The sequence below is a fragment of the Rhipicephalus sanguineus genome, chromosome 1 (assembly GCF_013339695.2).
Source record: "Rhipicephalus sanguineus isolate Rsan-2018 chromosome 1, BIME_Rsan_1.4, whole genome shotgun sequence".
Taxonomy (NCBI): Eukaryota; Metazoa; Arthropoda; class Arachnida; order Ixodida; family Ixodidae; genus Rhipicephalus; species Rhipicephalus sanguineus.
The window spans coordinates 278,251,760-278,273,666 of NC_051176.1; the positions used below are offsets into that span (position 1 = coordinate 278,251,760).

The following is a 21,907-nucleotide window of genomic DNA, read 5'->3' on the forward strand; positions in this document are numbered from 1 at the left end:
ATCGTGTTTTTGTTGAACGCTCACAATTTTAGTTTCACTTCTGTAAACCATTAGTTGCTACCTTTTTGCAAAATTGCAACGCTCCGCAGATAGCAAATCTTATTTAAAAAAGTACATATGTAGGAACCCCCCCCCCCAAAAAAAAAACAGAAATAAAAATACTAAATTCAATTTGAAATTAATTTTCAGCTGTAATGCAACCTGCGTCTACCTTTAAAATACCTTCAGGGGTGCAACAGCCGCAATAGGATTTGGAACAATTTTTGGAGCAGAAAAATGTTGCTTTTGGAGCACAAAAATCCAAATTTGGAGCAGTATAACAAAGAACGCTTACTTTTAGAAAAGGAAATAAAAATACGTATACAAACCATTCAACATCAGCTAACTCGTGCACAGTGCACGTGAACACTGCTATTTCAATAAAAGCAGTGTGTTGAGCCACCCCGCAGTGCGAGCAATGACTAAATCCACATTATCATTTGCAGGGCCTGTCAAATAATGCGACAGGCACTGCAAATGCTAATGTGGACCTGCGAACCTGGCAACCTCGAAATTCGGGAGTTTCGTAAAGCAGGAGCAAGTGGGGGTGGCGAAAAAGTAAAACTGGCGTACGTTTTTGTCTACTTGTTTCTCAAGGCCGCAGAAACGCCATACACAGCAGCTCCAAATGATTGCCAATAATTTTTTAGACATCAGCGATCATACTAGGACTGGTAATTACACGGCGCGTGCACGAATGAGTAATTAAGGAACAAAATTTCCGGACAGCTAGTACTAATAGCCCCTTCTAAATCTCAATACGCTTTTCCACAGGAAAAGAAAACCAGTGTACTGCGGCAAAAGTGGCTTAGAAAGCGTTCTGCACGCAATAAAACAAGCATCAGGAAATTTGAGAACCACTGTCCTTTTTTATTGCGATAACTATATGGACACTCTCGACGAGTTTTTGCCGTCATGTCCCGTATAAAGTCAAAATAGATAACATCGCCCCGCGCATAGCATGTTCTACCGCGGGAAAAAGCGCGCGAGTGCCGGTGACGAACGCGGCTGAAGCAGAGATCAAACGAGCCAGCCCATCTCCCTCGCTCGGAGGGCGCATGCGATAACACCACTCCGCTCGGGAGGCCTGCCGTCGAAGCAGAGAGGAAACGCCCTGCTCGTCTTGAACGAGCATGAAAAGACGCGAGGGGGGGGGGGGGGCTGTCGCTCGAGCAGCAACTTTGAACTTTGATTCTAAGGGCGCGGTCACGATCGCTGACGCGCGTGCTATCTCGGCAGCCATCAGCGGGTGGCTCGTATATCCTGCTACGTGCTGCGCTCTCAATGCGAAGACACTGTGCACAAAGAGCATCTTTCCCTGGAGCGGCCGTATTTTCTTACACCAACGTTTTGTAGAGTTACGCGAGATCGAATACAAAAGAGTTTGCTGCCAGCCTCACTTCGTATAACATTACAATTTGTTGGTATCGCATATATTGCTTCGTCCTTGCGGTGAAACGGACTTTTTTCCTTTCTTTCGCTGGGGGGTTAGGGTTAGGGTCTGCACGTCTGTACTGGATGATGATGATGATGCCCACGCTGCAGATGACCAACGCAGCCTCCATTTCTCGCTAAAATTTGCGCAACTGAGAAAATTTTGAAACTGGTCGGGCATTTTGGCGCAGCGTGGCGCAATTTCAACAAATTTCACGGTTTTGGCTCAGCTTGGCGCAATATGGAATTGTATCAAATTGGCGCAATTAGCGCAATTGGCGCAGCTGTTGCATAACTGTAAAGTCCTTGCAAATTTTATAGCCATAGCTTTTATTACCACTGCTGTACAGCCAAACATTGAAACTCACTTTCAACGTCTCAACCCACCTAACAAATGAGAAGTGTATCGCAAGGAAATTTCGGGCGGCCTGATGTGAAGGATATGGAAATTTAAGCCTGTCCGCAGCAAACTTGGGAACAATTATCTAATTTCACCTTTTGGGATATTATACTTAAATACACAAGTATGCCTGTACATATTTATTACATATTTATTTTGTTAAACATGGTAAAACTACTCCTGTTAGCGACTTAAAAAGTTGTGTTCTAAAATTTGTGACAAGCAACTGCTCCAAAAGGCTGATTTGCTGCTACAAAGTGAGGCTTTAGCTGCTCCAGACGCAGCGACAGAGTGGTTTCACTCGATCACATCACTGCGGGGGATATATGTGCAAGCTTCGACCAATCATGTTTGGCAGCAACGTTCATTTGTTCATAGAATGGGCCCAAGATTACGGCCCATGTGACTGTTGGATTAATTGTGGTCACCCCATCCAAATTTGCTTCTAATGTCCGGAGCTTAAATTTTATAAGTTGTGGGAATCGAGCGCGCCCTCCCCTTTGGCGCCTCGTTCCCCAGCTAGCGCGCGTGTTGACCCCGCGCGGCTCGAGCGCCGGGAACCGCCGTTAATCGGCAGACCACGGCGGCAGCGCCAGGCCTCTTTGTCTGGTGCGAGCCATGCGTCAGCTTCCCGGCGCGCGGGCACGCGTCCGGGCATGCCTCGACATGCTCACATGCTCACGCCACCAAGCTAGTTTACGTCACTGCGCAACGCCTGTCTTCATTGGCCGCCAGTGACAATCCCCTTCCCCCTTGAGCTCGCTTCTGTCTCGCGCAGGCGTGCCCGCGCGAGATGCTCCCAGGCTAGCACGAGAGGTTGACGCGCTGCTCTAGCAGGCGGCTTCTCGTTCGTGTGCTCGACTGCTGCCCTTTGTGTGATAGTCGTAGCGCCGCTGGCAAGCGTACTCGATCGGTCTTGCGGAGTTCCCTTTACGGCCTGCAAGCCCGTGACTGTCGTACTGTGCTGCATCTTGGGTTAATAAACCCGTGTTGTTTGTTGACCTCCTGCCTCGAGTGCCTTTTCTGCGCCGTGCCGGAGAATCGACGAACCCGGCCGTAGTGTCTTTGTTCGCTGCGGCAGTGGAGAACGTCGCGTCCCTTGCCGGTCGCCTCGTAGGGTAAGCGTCTCGCAAACCTATCTCTACATAACTGGCGCCCAACGTGGGGCCCGAACCCACGACCCTGAGATTAAGAGTCTCATGCTCTACCGACTGAGCTAGCCGGCGCAAACCTATCTCCACAAAGTCTATTTATTGCCAAATAAGTATTATTCTGCAGTTGACAAACTTAGCTGCACAACGGCGCTCGTAGAGCTCTCTTAGCAGAATCCTGGAGTAAGGATGGCAGTTGCCTTTGCTATGCAAACTGTTTGGGAGCAGGGGATGGTGTACAAGGGCTAAAGACGGCCCTTACTGAAAGCAGCATTAGAACACAAGCACTGCCTAGTCAGTCAAGCGCTGTGTATTATTATTATTATTATTTGGTTTGAATACATAGAAAACACGAAGACACAGAGGAAATAGGGAGGGAACAGGCTGACAACTGCCACCTAAAGGGGCACAACGCCTGCCTGCTCATTTGGGAAAGGGGAAACATTGGGGAAAGGAAGATAGGGGGGAAAGAAAAAGGAAAGAAAATAGGTAAGAAAAAAAAACAAATAACACAGACGTAAACACGAATAAGTGGTCACAAGGAAAATTGTCTATACGCGCGAGGCCAAATCGGTGTTTTTTAAGAAAGTAAGTAGTGCTCGATGGGCCTGGTCACGCCGAGCAGCACAACCCCTCGGGAACAGGCAATCATCAAGGTTCGTACACTTGAGACCAATAAGTCCATATTCCTTGATGAGCAGTGCTCGCTGCATAACAAATGCGGGACACTCAAAAATTATGTGTTCTAGTGTCTCACAGGAGTCACACGACGTACATGATGGACTGTCTACACGACCTTGTCGGTATAAGCGCTCACGCACTAATACAGAGCCAACTCTTAGCTTATATAAGAGGGCTCTGTCACAACGAGGCAATCCACGACCACGAATACGGGGAGGGAACAACCCGCGGCTTGCGACACGTTGGTCAGGGTGCTGCTTTAAAAGATGTCGGCGGATCAACAGACGAGCGTTGTCTATCAGGCATGAAATTTCTTGGCAGTCGCACTCGTTGTGGGCACAACTGTGTAAAGAAAAGATACTGGTAAATACTCGCTAGAAGATTTAAGAGATTTTACTTACCGGACACTTCTTGCTGGCTACATGTGCCAAAAGCGAGATCATACTGCTACTGCTGCGTCTAATGCAGACAGGCCCCTTTCTCATGTTTCTCTCTCAGAGACGGCCCCCTCGCCCCCAAAAAATTTCCTTCTGCTCCCACCCCCCAAGAGCAAGCATATTCAAAACATAACGCAAAAGTTCTCTCCGTCCCCGTGAAGGAACTGATCACTTGTCGTGAGTGCCCCCCCCCCCCTCATAAAAATATCCTGGCACCTACCCTGTTCCCTCTGGACACGATACACCATCTAGCACTGCGGCTGCAAAGTCTGCACATCGCACTTCTCTGAGTATATGCTCACACAGCATTGTCGAAAGTATATGGTGTGGGTCATGAGACGCACAGGAGTAGTAGAGTAAGAGCAATAGGCGCTGCGCCGTGCTCCCGACCGGGCTGCAGAAATTAGGCGCCTTTTCCTCTTCAAACCACTACCACCACCACAAGAACTATCCACGCCGAATGAAGTGTGAACAGCGCACCGAACGCGCGGCCAATTCAGGCCGTCTGCTGCCGACATCTAAGATAGGCAAGCGCATCCGGTTACCGATAGTTTTGCTTTTCTTTCCTTTGGCATTACATATTTTGCTTGGCACTGGAGCGCCACGTTCATGCTTTCCACTGATCGCAACTGCCGCAGCGCAGTGTGTCTGGCAGCAGCGTGCGTGAAGCGAGCGCTCAAAGCTACCTTAGAGTTTTCATCTTGTTTCCACCTCCGCCGTGTTAGCGCCTAGCTGCGATGCGAACAGACGGCGGATAGAATAGCAGCTCCAGTGCACGTGCGTTCAAGTCACCCGAGAGGTGTTGCTGTTTCGAACTCAATCGGTCTGAGGTCGGAAAAACGAGCTCTCACTGCCACGACCTAGAGGAGGTCGTGCTCACTGCGCGGTCTCTTACAACGAGCGTCTCGAGTGCGCGCGCGCCTGCTCGGTAGCCCCGCGCTTGTGGCTGCTACAGTGACCAAATAATTTCAAAATTAACGTCTTGAGTGCCGGCGACACCTTTTTCGGTACCTGCTGGCCTTTTAATAAAAGGAAAGTCAATCCTGCCTGCATTTTATACACTTGCTGGGCAAGAAGTCGGAATTGCCAATCCTTGCCTAAGGGTCTCATTGGAGGGGTCGTAACTATTAGTGCAACGACATTATGCAACATGTTTTCAAAGATTGTGAAAGCTGATGTGGAGGAGAATAAGTGGACAAAGTTTAAGAAATATAAAAAATTGGTTTTTTTTTTTTAATTGTCGTCAGAAGTTCCCATTGTTCGGTGTTTTCTTGAAGTTAGCCCGATCATATCTCTTTACTGAAACGTTATATGAATATAAGATTTGGCAGTTTGGTAGATAAACATGCGAAGAACGTAATCCGGAATTTTCGTCGCTCTGCTACAAGGCTTTTTTGAGATAAAGACCTTCAAAGTAAAGAAAATAATGTTTCCTGGGCCAATTTTGAGTTTTTTTATAAAAACATCTACACTACACATAAAAACTAAAAATACCTGAGCAGAAGCAAAAGCATGCATATATTTAGTTAAAGAAATTTCAGCTACCTAACTTTAATATATTTTGTGCAATACATAACGAAAGTTGGAAAAAACGGCAGAGCGGATGAGCGCTCCACTCCACCTCTTCGTCATTATTGATTTCTTGTGTTTCGAAAAAATTTTTGGCGGCAAAACAAATTGCGGATCTCTTCATTCCACTCATCAGGCAATGACATATAAAAATTTGAAATAAATTTAAGAGGTCGACCAGCCATCGTTTGTTTGATCTTACGTGGAATCACCCTGTACTTAAATACTTTACACAATAAAGGACATTCTGTGATTGAATGTGGAGGGCAAGTGCACAAACTCTGAGGGAGTGCTATGAATTCATATGTGCAAATACATGAGAGTCAAGACTACCATGAAGAATACGATGCCTTGTTGTTCATTTGAATATTCAACAATTTTTTTCGTATCATAGCTGCACTTCCTGACCTTTGGAATGTACCCAAAGCTGCATGAAAGGGGCACTAAATGCAGATTAAGCAGGACTGAAACTTGTGGGATATTCTTTTTGAAACTATCTTTGATGGAAAGAGAGAAAGAAAGGTTGATGAGCAGAAAAAATTGAAAATTATTGTTGAAGAATTTCTCATTTCAGGTTCTTTGATGTCCATACAAAAAGCACCAATGGTATTACAGTGCGACATCACAATAGGTTGAATGCCTTTATCAATGGGACGTTGTTCAATGGAATAAGACTACTTAAAAGTTTCCTGCTCAAGTGTTTACCATTCCCCATTTGACACACAAAGCCATATAGAATTCACACAGCTTTTCACAAATAAAGCTTTGTAGATGAGAAAAATTTGATCCACGAGCCGTATTTGGAGATGATCACTTTCAGCGACAGTGCTGCTTATGTGACAAAGGATCTTGCGTGTCCAATAACTGAAGCGACTGCTCGTCCGTCATCAAGGGCGTCCGTAGAACTTTTTCCAGGGGGGTGCATCAGCAGAGGGTGGGGGAGTGGGAGGGGGGCATACAGCATAGCTAGCTCTTGTTTCATTGCCGTGACATGACCGGCAAGATTAGTCCAGAGCAGTATGTAACGTGCAAAGTTGGCTGGTAATCCTGAATGATGCTTCACGCGGATATGCGGGACTGGAGTGTGCTAATCAAGCTGTGTAGCTTATTGCTACTGCATAGAAAATTATTATACAAAATTCCAAGGGGGGGCAGCTGCCCCCCCTTGCACCCCCCTCCGGACGCCCATGTCCGTCATTCCTCAATGAGCATGCACCCAGAGATATTATGGTGATATCTTCAACTTGGAATACAGTCCCTGGTCAGGGATTCATGCCCAGGACAAGTTTTGTGTGCAGTCAATTTTAGCAATACATATAAATATAAATGTTCTTGGTGTTTATTCATAAAACATTTACATAACGTTGGCCAACATCTTGGTTGCCATTGTATTTATTAGCTGATAATGTGGGTCGGTCCAATTCAGTACCTTGGAAATAAAGGCAAAAAGTTCATGGAACACTGTCTTGCTTTTCTAAAATATATATTTTAATTGCATGGACAAGTAAAAAATCAATTAGTGTTAAAAAAGTGTCTGCATAAATTAATACAAATGCGTGTTAATATACTGGCCATAAATGAAACCTGAAAACTGGGCATTTTACAGTGACATCATAAAAGTTGGCAGGTATACATTTGGCTATTTTCATTCTGAGCTTGACTGCTTTTTTTGTTTTCTATTTCAAAATTTTGTGCCCACTTTTGGCCAGATTCATAGCAGTATTCTTGCCCTTTGTAAATTAGGCGCTTTTACTAAAGCTGCTATTAACCTCTCCAAGTAACCCTTCTCTGCGCAGCAGCTCATTCTCTTCTTCTGCCATTGAAGGTGGGAAAGAGTGAGCTAGGCATAAAGAAAAATGCGTAAGTAAAAACTTAAGCGCGAATAAACGACGCAGGACCACGACCTGCGACGTTTATTCACACTCAAAGTTTTTACTTAATCATGAGATACCAACTAGCCCACCTAGCTATATTGTTATAGAAAAATGCTGTTTAGGCAGTTGCTGCCAAAACGAAGAAAGAGTCTCCTTGTGAGAAAAATGGCTCCAGCAACATTTCTTGTTTGAAAACTTATCACTACAGCTGTCCTCTTTTTGTGTCAACCAAGTATATTTCTTTAGCTATTCCATTCTACTGTCCTTGCTCATTAGCAATGTATGCCATTAAATTAATTTGAACACTTGGCTGCAGGGATTTTGCATTTGACAATTTGTGGGATCACTAGCAAAGGTGTGCCTTTGCAGTCCTGTCCTTCCTGTAGCGGCATTGTCAACATGCATAACCACCATGGTGGCATCCTTAAGACATAGTTAAGCATACTTGTCTGACCATATATGAACTGCAGCAGCTAAGTAACGGTGCATCTTGTATCCCTAGCAGGGAAGCTCTTTAATACAGACATCCTTAAAGGGACTGAGAACCGATTTTTGTCGACCCAGTTCTTTACGGCGCAACGAAAAGCTCCTTCTTGGTAGGGGTTAAACCTGCAGCGGTTGATTCCAAAAGCACGTGGATATTTTGTAGGCAGAATTTTTTTATCTGAGAAGCCATTAAAAAAGTTCAAGTCCCTCCTCCAGCAACGCTGAGAAGTGATAGCAATGCTGATAGCCCCCTCGCATTACGCTCAACATTCTGCTTTCACAGGAGTGAATGAAACTGTAGTTAACCCCCTTCACTTCGATATTTTCAACAGTTTTTGAATATGAAAAGCAGGTGGAATGAGTTTTCCGAACGCTCATAGCCACGTAAAGTCTCTCTACGCCTCGCAAGCCAGGCACTCCTGGTACTTCTGCAACTCGTCAACAGGCGGCACTAGTCCCTCAGCTAACAACTTTCATGCTAATGCTCATGAGTATCGGATCATACATCAAGCGAGGTGGTGTCACTGTTCTGCTCAGTACAAACCAAGGCATGCGCACATTTTAAGTTAGAAAACTAATAAAAAAGTGTGCTGCATTTCAACACTAATATAGAGACAATTAACCCCGTACACCAGTAAAAGGTTACGTGACGGGGATCACATGCACCTTCACTTTTCTGCTGCGTGGGGTGCCAAAAGTAATTTTTCGCGATCCTAATGAAGAAACAAAAACAGAAATCTGCATTTTACGAGAAAAACAAGTTCGTTCTGGCCAATACAATAGACAATTTTTCTTTTAGTACGGTAATCTCAATCCATTTTCTGAGTGGTTGTCTGTCCCTTTAACATACACCTAAATAAAATTGCACAAAATTCCTGCCCTAAATTTTTCACATATACAGTTCCAATTTTGGTGTACACTTCCCTGGCAATATTTGGTGAAGACCAGCGCAATAAATCACTTCTTTGAGTTGTGCTACCTTGTTAATATTCCGAGAAAATAAATCATCCGAAAATTCTCTTTTGTATCCTTAGCAATGAACTGACATTTCACACTATCCTTTCATTCAGAGGTTCAACTCTTTGGTATTTCCAGATGCATGTATGAGCGCTTCATCATCCACAATTTCATTAGATATTGCAAGTAATCACTCCCTGCAAAATTTCATTTTATTTAGGTAGCTACCAGCAGAATAAGCGACTGGTCCACTATTTCGGAACTGTTAGCTACCAATATAACATCACTTATTCTACTTAGGAGGTAGGGGTGGGCTAGTCAGTTGCTCACGATCAATAAAACAGCCACGTAAATTTACAAGACAGAAATCACACACAAATTAGACGCTGATATGTTGTTTCAGCACCTGTGTTGTGCGATTCTGCTTGTCCCTGCCCCGTAAATTTGTGCTGCTGTTTAAGCACTCATTTTAACTTCATGGTTCTTCAACTTCTGTGGCTTTTTAGCGATCGCATCTACAATACATAGCAGCAATAGCGTATGTTTAATAATATAAACATCGATGTAGATGCTACAATACGGAGCATGACCAAATGGACCACACAAAGCAGCTTGGAGAAGTCTGAAATTATGCTCTTAAGGCCATTTTTAAACCAGAATATGCTTTGCCTAGTTCTAGCTCCATAAAAAACATACCTGCATACTTAAATCAAGAATTATTCGCCGCTGAAGTCTGTCCACAGCCACTGCACAATATAAAGAAATGCCTACACGTACCACGTCACCAATTAAGCTATATGTGTATACATCAAACACAACCCATATTTTGTGATGGCAAGTGACCATCTTGACACACAGTAGGCACTTGCACACACTTTGTTAAATAATTTTACGTGTGTGTATATGCATAGTCGTCGATGACAACAGGTTTGTTTAAGGTACAAACAGGATTTACGCTGTCCTGAATGTGGACTTAAGTGCAGCGATGCTCAAAGCATCCACTGCTTTATGTGGCGGGCTCCTCACATGACGTAGACCTTCTCGGCTTCCCGCAAATCGAAGGAGTCGCGAGATCGCGGACAGGTGACACGTCCGCGACGGGCGACCGCACGCAGCGCCTGCTCGCCGTACACGAAGCCGTTGGGCAGCACCAGCGGTTGGTTGTGCTCGTTGAGCGGCTGGCCAGAGATGCGACAGACGAGGCGCGACTGCGAACAATGCGCGTACGGCAGGCCCCGCGCAAGACAATTGAGCGCGCGGCTACACACTGGGCAGTCCGGGTTGCGCTGGTTCTCGTCGTAGCACTGCGGCGTCTTGAGCGCCGAAAGGCCGGCCTGCAGGGTCACGGTCAGCACCGAACAGCTGCTCAGCTGATATAGGCGCAGCTGCTCCTGACGGAATTGCTGCACGAGTAGGTCCCAACGACTGTCGGCCAGCAGCTCCCAGCGGCTGTCGCCCAACAGTTCCCAGCGGCCGTTCGGTGGACGCGCACCGGGCAGCGCCAACAGGCTCATCACACGCTGCACCTCGGCCAGTTGGGCCTCGTCTTCGAGCGCGCCGAAATGACGCCGGGCGTGCCGCACGGCCTCGAGGCGTCGGTCTCGACGCACGAGCTCGACGAACTCCTGCTGCCGCAACTGGAACTCGAGTGTGCTGCGCAACTTGCGCAGCTTCGACTTGTTGTCGTGACACCACGCGAGGCACTTGCTAGTGTCGCGGCTTGCGAGCGAATCCTCGACTTCCTTGGAGACGAGGAACAGGTCCATATTTGTCTGATCGCGCAGTCCACTGCGCTCAGCAAGTTTGGCTGCCGTGCCGTAATAACCGGCGCGGAGCAAGTGCTCCACGAGCATGCGGTCGAGACGCTGTCGCTTCCACTGCTCGCCGCCTGCCTCGAAGCCCTTGAGATGTTCGACACGTCGCTTGCACGCCGCCGCGGCTTCCAACTCCTCTGCGATGCTCTCTGCGCTCTTGCGCCGCAACAACTCCAGCTTCTCCAGCAAGCTGCCGAGTTGACTGCGCAGCTGACCAGCGGGCGCCTTCTCTCGTAGGCTTTTCTCCAGCTCGGCCGCCCCGCTCTGCACGTGCGACACTTCTCGATCCATGATCTTTTGGGCCGCGCGAAACTTCTTGTTCAGGATCTCGTACGGCACCTACAAACAGTAGCATTCGCTTAGCCTGCCAAGCAGAAGGGTGTCAAATACCCACCTTGAGAGTCGGGTGCTCCAGCGCCTTGATGTCCGACATTTCAGCTGATTCACGCCGAACGCTCTACGTCAACACGGCAGCGCCTTCGGCGCCGACACCGCTCACATGAAGCGCTGCACCGCGAGCAACGACCCGGGAAACCAAGCGCCGTGTTGCGTCGGCCAAATGGAGCCGACAGCTGAGCGACGCGTATTAATGCTGTGTGGAGCAATATTCCACCCAACTGAGGCTTGTTAGCGGCTAAAAACGTTGAAGCCTATTTCGTTTCAGCGCCGTTGCTCGTACACAGATCCATTGATTACGCAAAATGAACACAACGTTGCGAACGATCGCGACAAAAAAATGATTTAAAGACAGCAGCCCATTACTTAACACTATCTACAAGCACAAGAACGTCCAGTCTCGCAAACAAACCCCTCAGAACGAGATTACACGAGATCGCTTATCCGCCTCTCCCGTTGAAGGTTTTTGGCGTTCTTTCGCTACGTCATAGGCTCGTATATTCGTTTATTTTGGCTCTAGCTCGCGAGACTTGTGGCGGGTGGTAATAATTTCACTACTATTTTGCTAGGAACGTACAAGTAACGCGATCTAACGGCCATCTCTTGGATTTTGTTTTAGGCTTTACGGGTAGCTCCACTCGCTGCAGCAACGCATTACCGGCCATAGTCGTCAGCCTTTGTTTGCTAAGTGAGCTCCTCGACCTAAAAGGTAAGACTTGTCACTGGAAAGCTGTTGTGTGTGGCTGTTTTGTGAAGCCGTTGAACGATTTTCCTTCGAGTGTGATCGTATGGTGTGCTCCTGCCTGGTCCATAATCTCCCATGTGTGCATTTGTCGAAATGATAATTGGGGCTGAAAGGCTTAGTCAGACATTACTTGTTGACCGCTCCCCGAGATGAACTTGCCTAGCAGGTAAATAAGTAGGCTTGGGCGACAGCCTTGCATGCGCCGTGACCGTGAGAGACCGGAATTATGGCCGGAGCGTCTCTCCGGAGCGCGTGCGCATGGACCACCGTGGCGTGAACAAAGCACGCGGTGTTGGCGTATGAAGCATGTTTTGTGACTCGATTGGGTTTTCGCAGCACGAGCGCACGAGATATGTCGTAAGCGCTCGTGCTGCTGTTCTGAGACCTTTGGGTTGTTTACTTTTTTTGCTGGGTTTAAGCGGGCTCGATCGTTGCATTTGGTGGAGCCTTTCGCTGACCTACATTAGCGTGATCTTGCCGTCCCGGAAGTTTCAAGCGCCGTACGAATGCGCACGCTCTCTTTGTCCAAATTCACATTCCATGGCGGCAACGAGCCCGCGGCAACATTGATTAGGCTTATATTTTGTGCCAGTTAAATGCCGCCGCGTCATTTGGCTGCACCTTTCGTGTGCCACATGCCGCGGCAGCCATTCGGGGAGGGGTCTGTCGGCGGCTTGCTCGCGGCTGCGAGCCGGGGAGGGAGCCCATCGAGGCCGGCCGGCCAGCCGCCTCGGCGACGCCGTCGTAGCCCTCGAGATTTGGTTGTTTATTTCGTGTGTTGCGGCGCTGGCCGAGGAGCGCGCAACGTGCCGACGTGCTGTAACTGGGGGCGCCTGCGGCGCTTGACCTGTCGCAAGAAAAACATGGAGTTTCGGCGGGCTTTTCCCCGTCGTCTGCAGCGGGGAGCCGTGACGTCAGTCAGCTTAAACGCCCCGATTGGCTCGCGCGCGTGTCGCTTCGATGGCGCCCGCGGTTGGGCCTCTTTGTTTTGGTCCTGCGTTGTTGCGGCACGTGCCCATCTCTCTTTGGCATTTGCAGATCCCGCGAGAAATGCAGCATGTGGGCTTCTGCCGGTCCTGATTTGCAGAAGCCAAGCGGGCAGTTTTGAACTGGAACAGAGTGAGTACGCCTTCTCGGTCTGCTGCTACTGCAGTGGCGCTGACCTGTTGCGCCGCGTTGTCACCTTTGCATTTTGCGGGCTCTGCGCCGGGCTGCTCACGCGCGGAAGGCCGCGCGAGCAGCCCGGTCTGGCCGTTCGTGCACTGCGGCCGCTTGCACCGCTGCTGCTCTTTGTGTGCGTGTGTGTGTGTGTGTGTGTGCGCGCGCGCCCGTCTGGATCGCTGACTGCGCACCTCGTCGCACGCTCCGAGCGAAGCTTTGTTGATGCCCGGCGCCGTTCATTGATTGCGCGTCGTGTCGCCCGGCTTTCGCTGCAGTGCGCGCTTTGTGCCCCTCCCCGGAGCGCGCTTCTCCCACATTGTCTTGCGATACTGAGAAGGGGCTCGCCTCGGCGGCCTGTTTTCTCGCGCTGGCCATGTTAGTGTCGCCGATGTACTGTACCCCTCATACTATGTAGTGTCAAGTGCGTTGTATGAAAGGTTGACCTGAGTCATGTGTTCGTAACATTTCGCGCTTTGGAGCCATACGATATCTTTGAAGCATTTCATGGTTAAAGTGTGTCGCCTGGCAGCTTATATTCGGAGCGCATATCGGCGATTTGATGTTTAGCCATTTGTAGCCTACTTGAAATTGATTACAGTGGCCCTCAATGCTGGTTCATAAGCTTTTTTTTATTGGCGCTGGACAATCGGAAGAATGGGAAAAAATAAATATATAGGACACGTGTTTTGCGGATTTCATAAAAAAAAAATGCCGCGAACTGTGGTTAAATGCTTCCGTAAGTTTTTCGGCATAAGAATGCCGCGTTTCCACCTGAAGCCGATCGTTCTGCCTGTTCCGGCGCTGATACAGTTTCGTAAGGGGTTTCAACATCACCAGGTGGGAGATAACTGGGGATCGTAATAGTTCATTCCGACTATCTGGCATCCTGCCCGTACCATTGCTAGCGACACCAGTGTGAGAAATGCTTTTTAGTGCTCACGTGCGTTGTGCCACTTTCAGGCTTTAAATTATAGGCGCGTTTTTCGCGGTACACGCCGTCTCCGTATGCTCGTGTTCTACCTCCTCGTGTATGCTGCTTCTCATTCTGAACGTTATAGACCACTTCGCATATATGTCGTACATTGAGTAAGTGGTCTGTTTCTTTTCCCCATAACCATGTCATTTGTGAAAATGTCTGCAAGTTTCTTGTGCCTTGGCTAATACATTCGCTGCATTCCAGTGTGGTATGCGCTTAAATTGTGCACCATTCTTCCTGACAGTTTCAATTCAGTTAAAAAAGTAAAGTGATAGACTCGTTTTAATAAGATAAGAGCAAACTGAACACCGATGGTACTGTCTGGCTTACGCCTACCTGTACTGCGGGTGCGAGATTGAAAAGTGATGCGTCTGTTCCAATGTATGTGTGGGACCCTTGGTACTTAGTCATAAGCCAGAAGTACCATGAGTGGATACTGCAGGTTTACGGAGTTGTTAATGAAGCTACCTTGTTCTCAACCATTGCTTGTAGTACATATAGTGTTTATGGGAAGTTGCTGCTTGGGTCTTTCCTTCTCAGCTGCATCCCTTATGAACTGTGACATCACGTGTGAAGCTCAAATGTTTCATAATATCACTGAGTCATTTCATGTTTCGTTTTATTAGGATTAGATTTGAATTTGTTTCTATTTGACGTACATTAACCTTTGAATATGTGCATTTACTCTTTACACTAGCGGTGCTGGGAAGGTCTGTATTGGCACTTTAACCCTTTAAAACCCAGTGATTTTTTTAGGTCAGTTGGCAACCTTGTCGTAAAGAAAAAAAATTGTTCTTCCACTACAACTCTTATTAGCATCTGCCCTAGATATGCTGGGAGTGTGGTAGACTCAAGGGAGGCCATGTGTGAACGAATAACAGAATTGCATGCACATTTCCCACAATTCGCTGAGGTAGCGTCTTTCACCATGCAAAGGCAAAGCAATAATTTTTGTTTTCTCTCGAAAATTCGAACTTCGGCTATTGGGTACTATGCTATCCCCTGGAAATAAATTTTTGTGATAAGTTATTGAATAATAATAAAAATATTAAATTAGTTCGGTTGCCAATAAATTTTGAATGAAAAGTGTTAGCACAGATTTTTTCATTTTTTGGACTACCATGATCATGTGCATCTCAAAATGCGAATACCAGTTGCTTACATTGATCATAATTAAGTTTGGCCATAAAGAGTTAATTGGTAAGGTAAATTAGTGTCATTAGAAGGGCATTGCAGAAATCATGCGAGTTCGAAGGTTTTGTGAAAAGCAGCATTCATTTTTGGTCTAAACATCTGCTTTTTGCATGTGTAGGACAGTTTTGGTGATGTTCACATTATTTTAAATATAAAAGCTATGCAGAAATCAGGCTTGCATTGTTCATTTCGTGTGTTGCCTTTTGTGACACATGTACTGAGAATGAAATATATTACATTCAAAGCATATCTAAACTATTTGCTTCTGTTTCATTCATGCCCTACGTTTGTCATATATCTCAGTAGGTACTGGTAGAGAATGCTAAACTTGAAGCATCATTTTTGCCAAAAGCTTGCTCTTGTGCTTTTTATGTTCAATGGCTCTATTGGTGTGAACTTTCTACTTTGATTATTGGTGCACGACTTTACTTATTTAAACTCTCCATTTCCAATGGGAGTTGTGGAAAAGTTTGAAGGATACAAAATAAATCGAATACACAAGCTTTAGAAAATGAGCTTATCTTTATAAAAATGTGTAGTTGACACAACTAATATGAAGAAACTTAACCAGATGGCTATTATGTCAAGCAAATTTAAATTGTAGGTTACAAGTACATGAGCCTGTAGTATTGCAACAGGTTCAGTAACAGTGCCTAATAGTAGTCTGGCCATGTATGTCAGGAGGTTAGAGAGGGTTGAATTTTTTTAATTAGCAGGTGTTGGTCACAAGCATCAAATTGTTGTCAAGTACTGGCATTATTTTTGTTGCATTTGCACACATGCCATTTATAAAATTGCTGGTTATGAATTGCAGTGCAAAATCTGCCAATATTCTGTACTTCGCTGCCACCCCCTCTTCCGCTCAATTTTCTTGATTAGTCATTATTAGCAGTCTGACTTGGCTAAAATGCTGGTCTGTACTTGGCAGTTATGCATTGTGCTGCATAACTAGCTTTTGCATTTTGCTTGGTTACAAACTTGAATGAGGAAAGAAACCATATTGAAACTCCTCAGTTATTTGCAAGTTTCACTAGTGTGTTGAATAAAATATGCGTAATTAGATTACCTGTAGCCATGAACATGTAACAAAAACCTGTTTTGTGCTAGCTTGCATGTTTTTCATTTATATGTTTTCTTGAGCCCCTGCAAGGCTGTACAAGAGCAAGAATGGTTGCGTCTTTCTCTACGCCCATTTATTATTTTTAGAACAATGCAAGAGCTAATATTGGAGGCGGGGGGTGGTGGAATTCAGACTCGCAAGGCTTTGTTTTAGTGCATGCATTGCTCTTTTTTTTTTTTCCTTTAATGCTGCACCAAAGAAAGCAATGATGTGCTATTCATATTGCATCTTATTTCATATTAGTTATCTAGTAAGCAGTTTTGTTTTCTTGGTGAATATATAAGTGGCATTGCATACTGTGGTGTTGAAAATTTCTTGCTAACTTTAGTTCTTTATTTTCTAAGTACTAGTGTAAGCTAATCATTATCCTTGATAATTTGAGGAGCATTAATGTTGGAATAACGTGTTCTTTGCGTATGTCTCATTGCATTTGGAGAGAACACAATGTGCAAATGCTGTTAGTTCACTTTCTGTACTTTGTACAGCTTAAACCCACTGTGGTGGCAGAGTGGCAAGCTATGATTGCCTGCTGTGGTGGCCTCGTTTCAAAGAAAGCAAAAGTGTTTCTGTAGTTATATTTATGTCCACATTAAGAAGCTCCGGGCAGTCAGAATTGACCTGCACTGTCAGCTACATCTCTTACCTCCAGTATTGTTTTAACATACTTCACCCCACGAATGCAATGAATTAACACTGTGCCCAGCATGTGTTTAAAAATTTTGGATCTAGGTGTTTGAGTTGTATGTATTTAAGTGCATGCTTTGTTTTTTGATTAAATGTGTATTTATATAGTGGGCTAAACTTGCACTCTTTAGGAACACTGTAAGTGCTTCTTTATTTTTTTTGAAATATACATCATTTGTGAGAAGCTGGCACTGTTAGGGTGACAGGTGCCGTTTTTTACTTAAAACTGGGACATTTGCATGTGATAAACTTCTTTGTTGCATATTCCATTAATTTTTAAGTAATTGGAATGCATTTCAGGAAGCCTTGAGTAACAAAGGCCTGCTGATCTATCTACCTGCTGCAGAAATCTGTGTGGCGAATGCAGACACAGGTGATGGTGACTTGAGTAACATTGTTATTGATTGCCAAGAAAAGATTAAGGACTGAGGTGTGCAGAAGAATTTGCTGTGAATATCATGGTTTCATGCGGTATATGGGTGGTGATCAAATACAGAAGTGCACTTTCCTCTGTCACCAAAGTTTTGACGTTGCTTGCTGGAGCACCTAGATATAGTTCCAAGTACTATATATAAGTTAAAGTACCTCTTAGTGGCAATGGCTTGTGCAAGCAGACATTTTGTTTTGTAAATATTGGTATAGCTTTGTGGTGACTTGTTCTTATAAAAGTATGTAATTTTTACAAGATGGCAATCTTGTCTGGATGCCCTCTTGATTTGTTTTCGGGCATCGTAGTTCGTAGTTCATAGAGTTCTAAATTTCATATTTCTTTTGTGTGTTTGGAATGACACAGAAAGATAGGCCTGAAGGGAAAGATGGTTAGCCATTTTATATATGCACATATGCTTCAACAAGCATGGTCTCCGATTTTATTAGGTAATTGGCTGGGCACAGCAGATTTGATCTATATAGCCTTATTTACAAAGCAGTCTGCAAATGTTGGAGCCAATGAATGTTGTGGTGAGCTCCTTTGGTGACTTCAGGTCCACTTTCTTTGGCCTCAGTTGAATGTGCCTTGCATTGGCCTGAAGTCCTTGAGTAATTGAGTCGTAGGTGGGGTTGGTGTGCAGGCAAGAGCCCTCGGGTGAGAGCGCCAGCCGGTCAGTGGTGTCACACCTGTCATGGACAAGAAGAAGCCCCTGAAGCGGCCGCGCATGGACAACCCGCCACTGGGTGCACGAGGCCCTGTAGCCAATGGGCCATTGCATGCTCGGCCCCTGGTGGCACTGCTTGATGGCCGTGATTGTTCGGTGGAGATGCCCATCCTCAAGGACGTAGCCACAGTGGCCTTCTGCGATGCCCAGTCAACGCAGGAGATTCATGAGAAGGTGCTCAATGAGGCAGTGGGTGCTCTCATGTGGCACACCATCACACTCACCAAGGAGGACTTGGAAAAGTTCAAGGCCTTGCGCATCATTGTACGCATCGGTTCTGGTGTCGACAACATTGACACAAAGGCGGCTGGGGAGCTGGGTAAGCATTGCATGTGTGGCTGGTGCCGGGGCGGCACTTGATACTGTCTTGATGCAGGCATTGCTGTGTGCAATGTGCCGGGCTATGGTGTTGAGGAAGTGGCCGACACAACACTCTGCCTGATTCTCAACCTCTACCGGCGCACCTACTGGCTGGCCAACATGGTGCGTGAAGGAAAGAAGTTTCAGGGCCCGGAGCAAGTACGCGAAGCTGCCCAAGGCTGTGCCAGAATTCGAGGCGACACATTGGGCATTGTGGGCTTGGGTAAGTGAGCCAGTGCTCTGGCCCCTTGCCTGGTGTCTAAGTGAAGTGTGGTGTTGCAGGGCGTGTTGGGACTGCTGTAGCACTGCGTGCCCGGGTCTTCGGTTTCAACGTCATCTTCTATGACCCTTACCTGCCCGATGGGATAGAGAAGTCACTGGGGCTCAGCCGGGTGTATACGCTGCAGGACCTGTTGTTTCAGAGCGACTGTGTGTCGCTTCACTGCACGCTCAATGAGCACAACCACCACCTGATCAACGAGTACACAATGAAGCAGATGCGGCCCGGAGCATTCCTGGTCAACACTGCCCGAGGAGGACTCGTTGACGAAGCAGCACTGGCTGCTGCCCTCAAGGATGGCCGCATTCGGGCAGCAGCATTGGATGTGCATGAAAACGAACCATACAACACCCTCGCGGGTAAGTTTTTTGTTGCTACTATGAAGGCTTAATTTTGCATTGATACACAATAAGTATTGCTATAACCGTAAAATCCGGAACACCCCACCTCACAGTGAAAAATAATAATCAATATTTGGATGGGGGGTCCTTGTTCAGTCACGGATCAAAATTCAAGATGGCGGCAGAAGAGCCGCTAAGAATAAAAAATGCATACCCGTGCTTCCAATGAACACGCATGCATTCACTGTTATTTGCCTTCGTCGGGTGAATAAACGCAGTGAATGAAACAATAAAAATGACAGGAGGGGGGGGGGGTCATTGGCGCATATTTCAAATCTCCCAGAAAAAGGGAGGGGGGTGCTTGCTTGGGACTTTACAGTAACATATCCAACATGATGTTCGATCTGAATGGTCACGACACTGCACGCAATGCTGCTCTCTTGTTTGCTTCATGCCCATAGCGACAATATGAAATGCATATTAGAAGCTTTAAATGTCACGAATGCAATCTGAAATACTTTATGATAAAGAATTCAACCACATTCAAACGCAGATAAGCACTTTGTAATGCATTCCATGCGAACAGCTTAATTTTTGCAAACACAAACCAGTACCATCTTGTTGGTTAGATGACTCTAACAAAAACAAAAGATTTACAGTTACATCGGCTTTAGTCCAGTGTATGCAAGCCCCACTGTGACAACTCTCCACAGTGTGGGCCTTGTTATGCAAACGTCAAAATGACAACTGTCAGTGTTTACTCATGCTAAAAATCTGTTATACAGTTGATCCCGGATATATCGAACTCGAAGGGGACCGCGAAATAGTTCCGATATATCGAGAATTCGAAATACAAAATGTGCGTATTTAAGGCTTAAATTAAAGCACTGCAGCCCTTGACACATTTTTTGGAAATCGTAAAAAGCGCGAACATGCTGATTCGCTCAAGAACACTGTGACAACTTCTTTTGCAAGTTACCGCACTTTATTTCGCATGAAAATAGTCGGCAAACTTGTCTTCCTTGTTGCGCGCCATGAATTCAAGTTATCGTCAATATCATTGAAGCTTTCCAAATAGGCAAATTCAGCACCTTCGGCCACAACAGCGGTGATCGACGCTGAACGTTGATGCAAGCTCTAGCGCGGTAAATGGTTTAGCAGATGCAGCGGCGGCATTGGCATTTTCAAACCGCACGGGTCCATTTCCGCGGAGCACCGGCAACGTCAGCTACGACCTCGGCATCGATGCAGTCAGAAACAGCTGCGTCGTTATCTGCACCGATGGAATCGCTCGCTGTGCTCTCGTCCGATATGTCGCAAAATTCACTGATGCACCGTACGCCGTAGTCAGCGGTCATGATGCACCCAAAGCCATCACCTGGCACCAAGGCCCGCAAGGAAACGGTGCACGGCTGTGCTTTACTTGACGTCACTCCAAGCACCGGTCATCATTTTTATCGCTACGAGCGGGACAATGTTTAGTTCGACTCCCGAATGACGATTTAACAAGAACGAAGCGAGAAGTACACAAGTTCACATGCCGCAAGAGACAACGACAACGCTGCACAAAGAAACATTTCTCCACCGTCGACATGTTGGCGATAGCGATGGCACTTCTGGCTATGTAGAAGGCAGCCGTTGCTTTGGCGAAAAATACGAAAAAAAGCGTAGCCTCTGAGATGTGCTTTTTAAAACCGAAAACACTAAAAATACGTCGCGAGGTTGCGGATCTCGAAGACCATGCTTTTTGGGCCCACATGCCATCGTGCGCGAACAAACAAGGAAGGGAATGCAAACATTACTACGAGGCTGCCGAGTCACTTCGCATTCTCATTTTGAAAAACACTATGCCCACACGTTAAAACCTGCGGATCGCGCATCAAATGTACCGGTGCAGTGACAAGCGCTGCGCAACGAACTAGATCAACACAATGGTATAATACCGCCTTTTCGTCACCTGCGCGCGACAAGGGATCGGAACTAGTTGGAACGCGGTCGAAAAATGATCAATATTTGTTTGGAAAAGTGCACTTTCTGGGCTTCGGCGCAGTGCAGCGTTCGATATATATGCGCACCAGCCCCATACTTCTGCATGGGAAATTCAAGGGGATTTCGCAACTGTTCGATATAGCCAATAATTCAATATATCCGGGATCGACTGTATTCGCATGCATACTGTTGACTTGCTGTTTTATTCAGTATACACGCATCTTGCCAAAACTGTTAATGTAAAGTTTTTCTATGTTCATGCGCTACTAATCTGTGGTACTAAAAAGGTTTCTTTCAAAGTGTGAGTTATTTCTGTAGCTGAATTAATCACACAAACTTTGGTTTTAACAGCTTCTGAATCCAGAGCTTAAAAAATTTATCTCCAAACTGGAAATGTGCAATACAGTGGAACCTCAGTTATCTTCATAGAAATAATTTATTTAAAAAGCTAGATTATACAACATTTTGCACCGACCCCGTATCGTACAACTCTCGGGTACCTCCAAAAAACGAAAAAAAATCTTTTGCTTTTGAAGCTAATGCGCACCAAATTTTTATTCGTTCGAAATTAAAATATACCAAAGTGTAATGATACCAGGTTTTTAATATTAAACTGACATGCTCATATGTTCACGATTTGCCTGCTTGGAATGGAAAACTTACTG

The 21,907-nt window shown here is 46.1% G+C and overlaps 2 protein-coding genes and 1 non-coding gene across 8 annotated transcripts in view; 1 reads left to right on the forward strand and 2 right to left on the reverse strand.

The window, feature by feature from the left end:
* Window positions 1–3,026: 3,026 nt before the first annotated feature.
* Window positions 3,027–3,100, reverse strand: Trnak-cuu (transfer RNA lysine (anticodon CUU)). The gene has a single exon. It is a non-coding gene; the product is annotated as a tRNA-Lys (tRNA).
* Window positions 3,101–9,196: 6,096 nt separating this feature from the next.
* Window positions 9,197–11,554, reverse strand: LOC119379052 (E3 ubiquitin-protein transferase MAEA). The gene is made up of 2 exons (XM_037648198.2): window positions 11,237–11,554; window positions 9,197–11,181 (listed from the first exon to the last, which is right to left on the reverse strand). The coding sequence occupies exons 1-2, from the start codon at window positions 11,273–11,275 to the stop codon at window positions 10,051–10,053; spliced, it is 1,170 nt and encodes a 389-aa protein (XP_037504126.1). The 5' UTR covers window positions 11,276–11,554; the 3' UTR covers window positions 9,197–10,050.
* A 129-nt stretch (window positions 11,555–11,683) lies between these two features.
* The window catches only part of LOC119379051 (C-terminal-binding protein), a 69,536-nt gene continuing 59,312 nt past the window's right edge, over window positions 11,684–21,907 (forward strand). Inside the window, exons 1-7 of one of the 6 annotated variants that reach the window (XM_037648197.2) lie at window positions 11,684–11,780; window positions 11,858–11,947; window positions 13,022–13,102; window positions 17,419–17,491; window positions 18,189–18,591; window positions 18,649–18,855; window positions 18,915–19,271. In XM_037648197.2, coding sequence (XP_037504125.1) covers window positions 18,240–18,591; window positions 18,649–18,855; window positions 18,915–19,271 — 916 coding nt within the window. In that variant the 5' untranslated portion in view covers window positions 11,684–11,780; window positions 11,858–11,947; window positions 13,022–13,102; window positions 17,419–17,491; window positions 18,189–18,239. Of the gene's footprint in view, window positions 11,948–13,021; window positions 13,107–17,418; window positions 17,492–18,171; window positions 18,592–18,648; window positions 18,856–18,914; window positions 19,272–21,907 lie in introns of all 6 variants that reach the window. The other 5 variants (XM_037648193.2, XM_037648195.2, XM_049411856.1 and 2 more) reach the window with 5 other exon arrangements.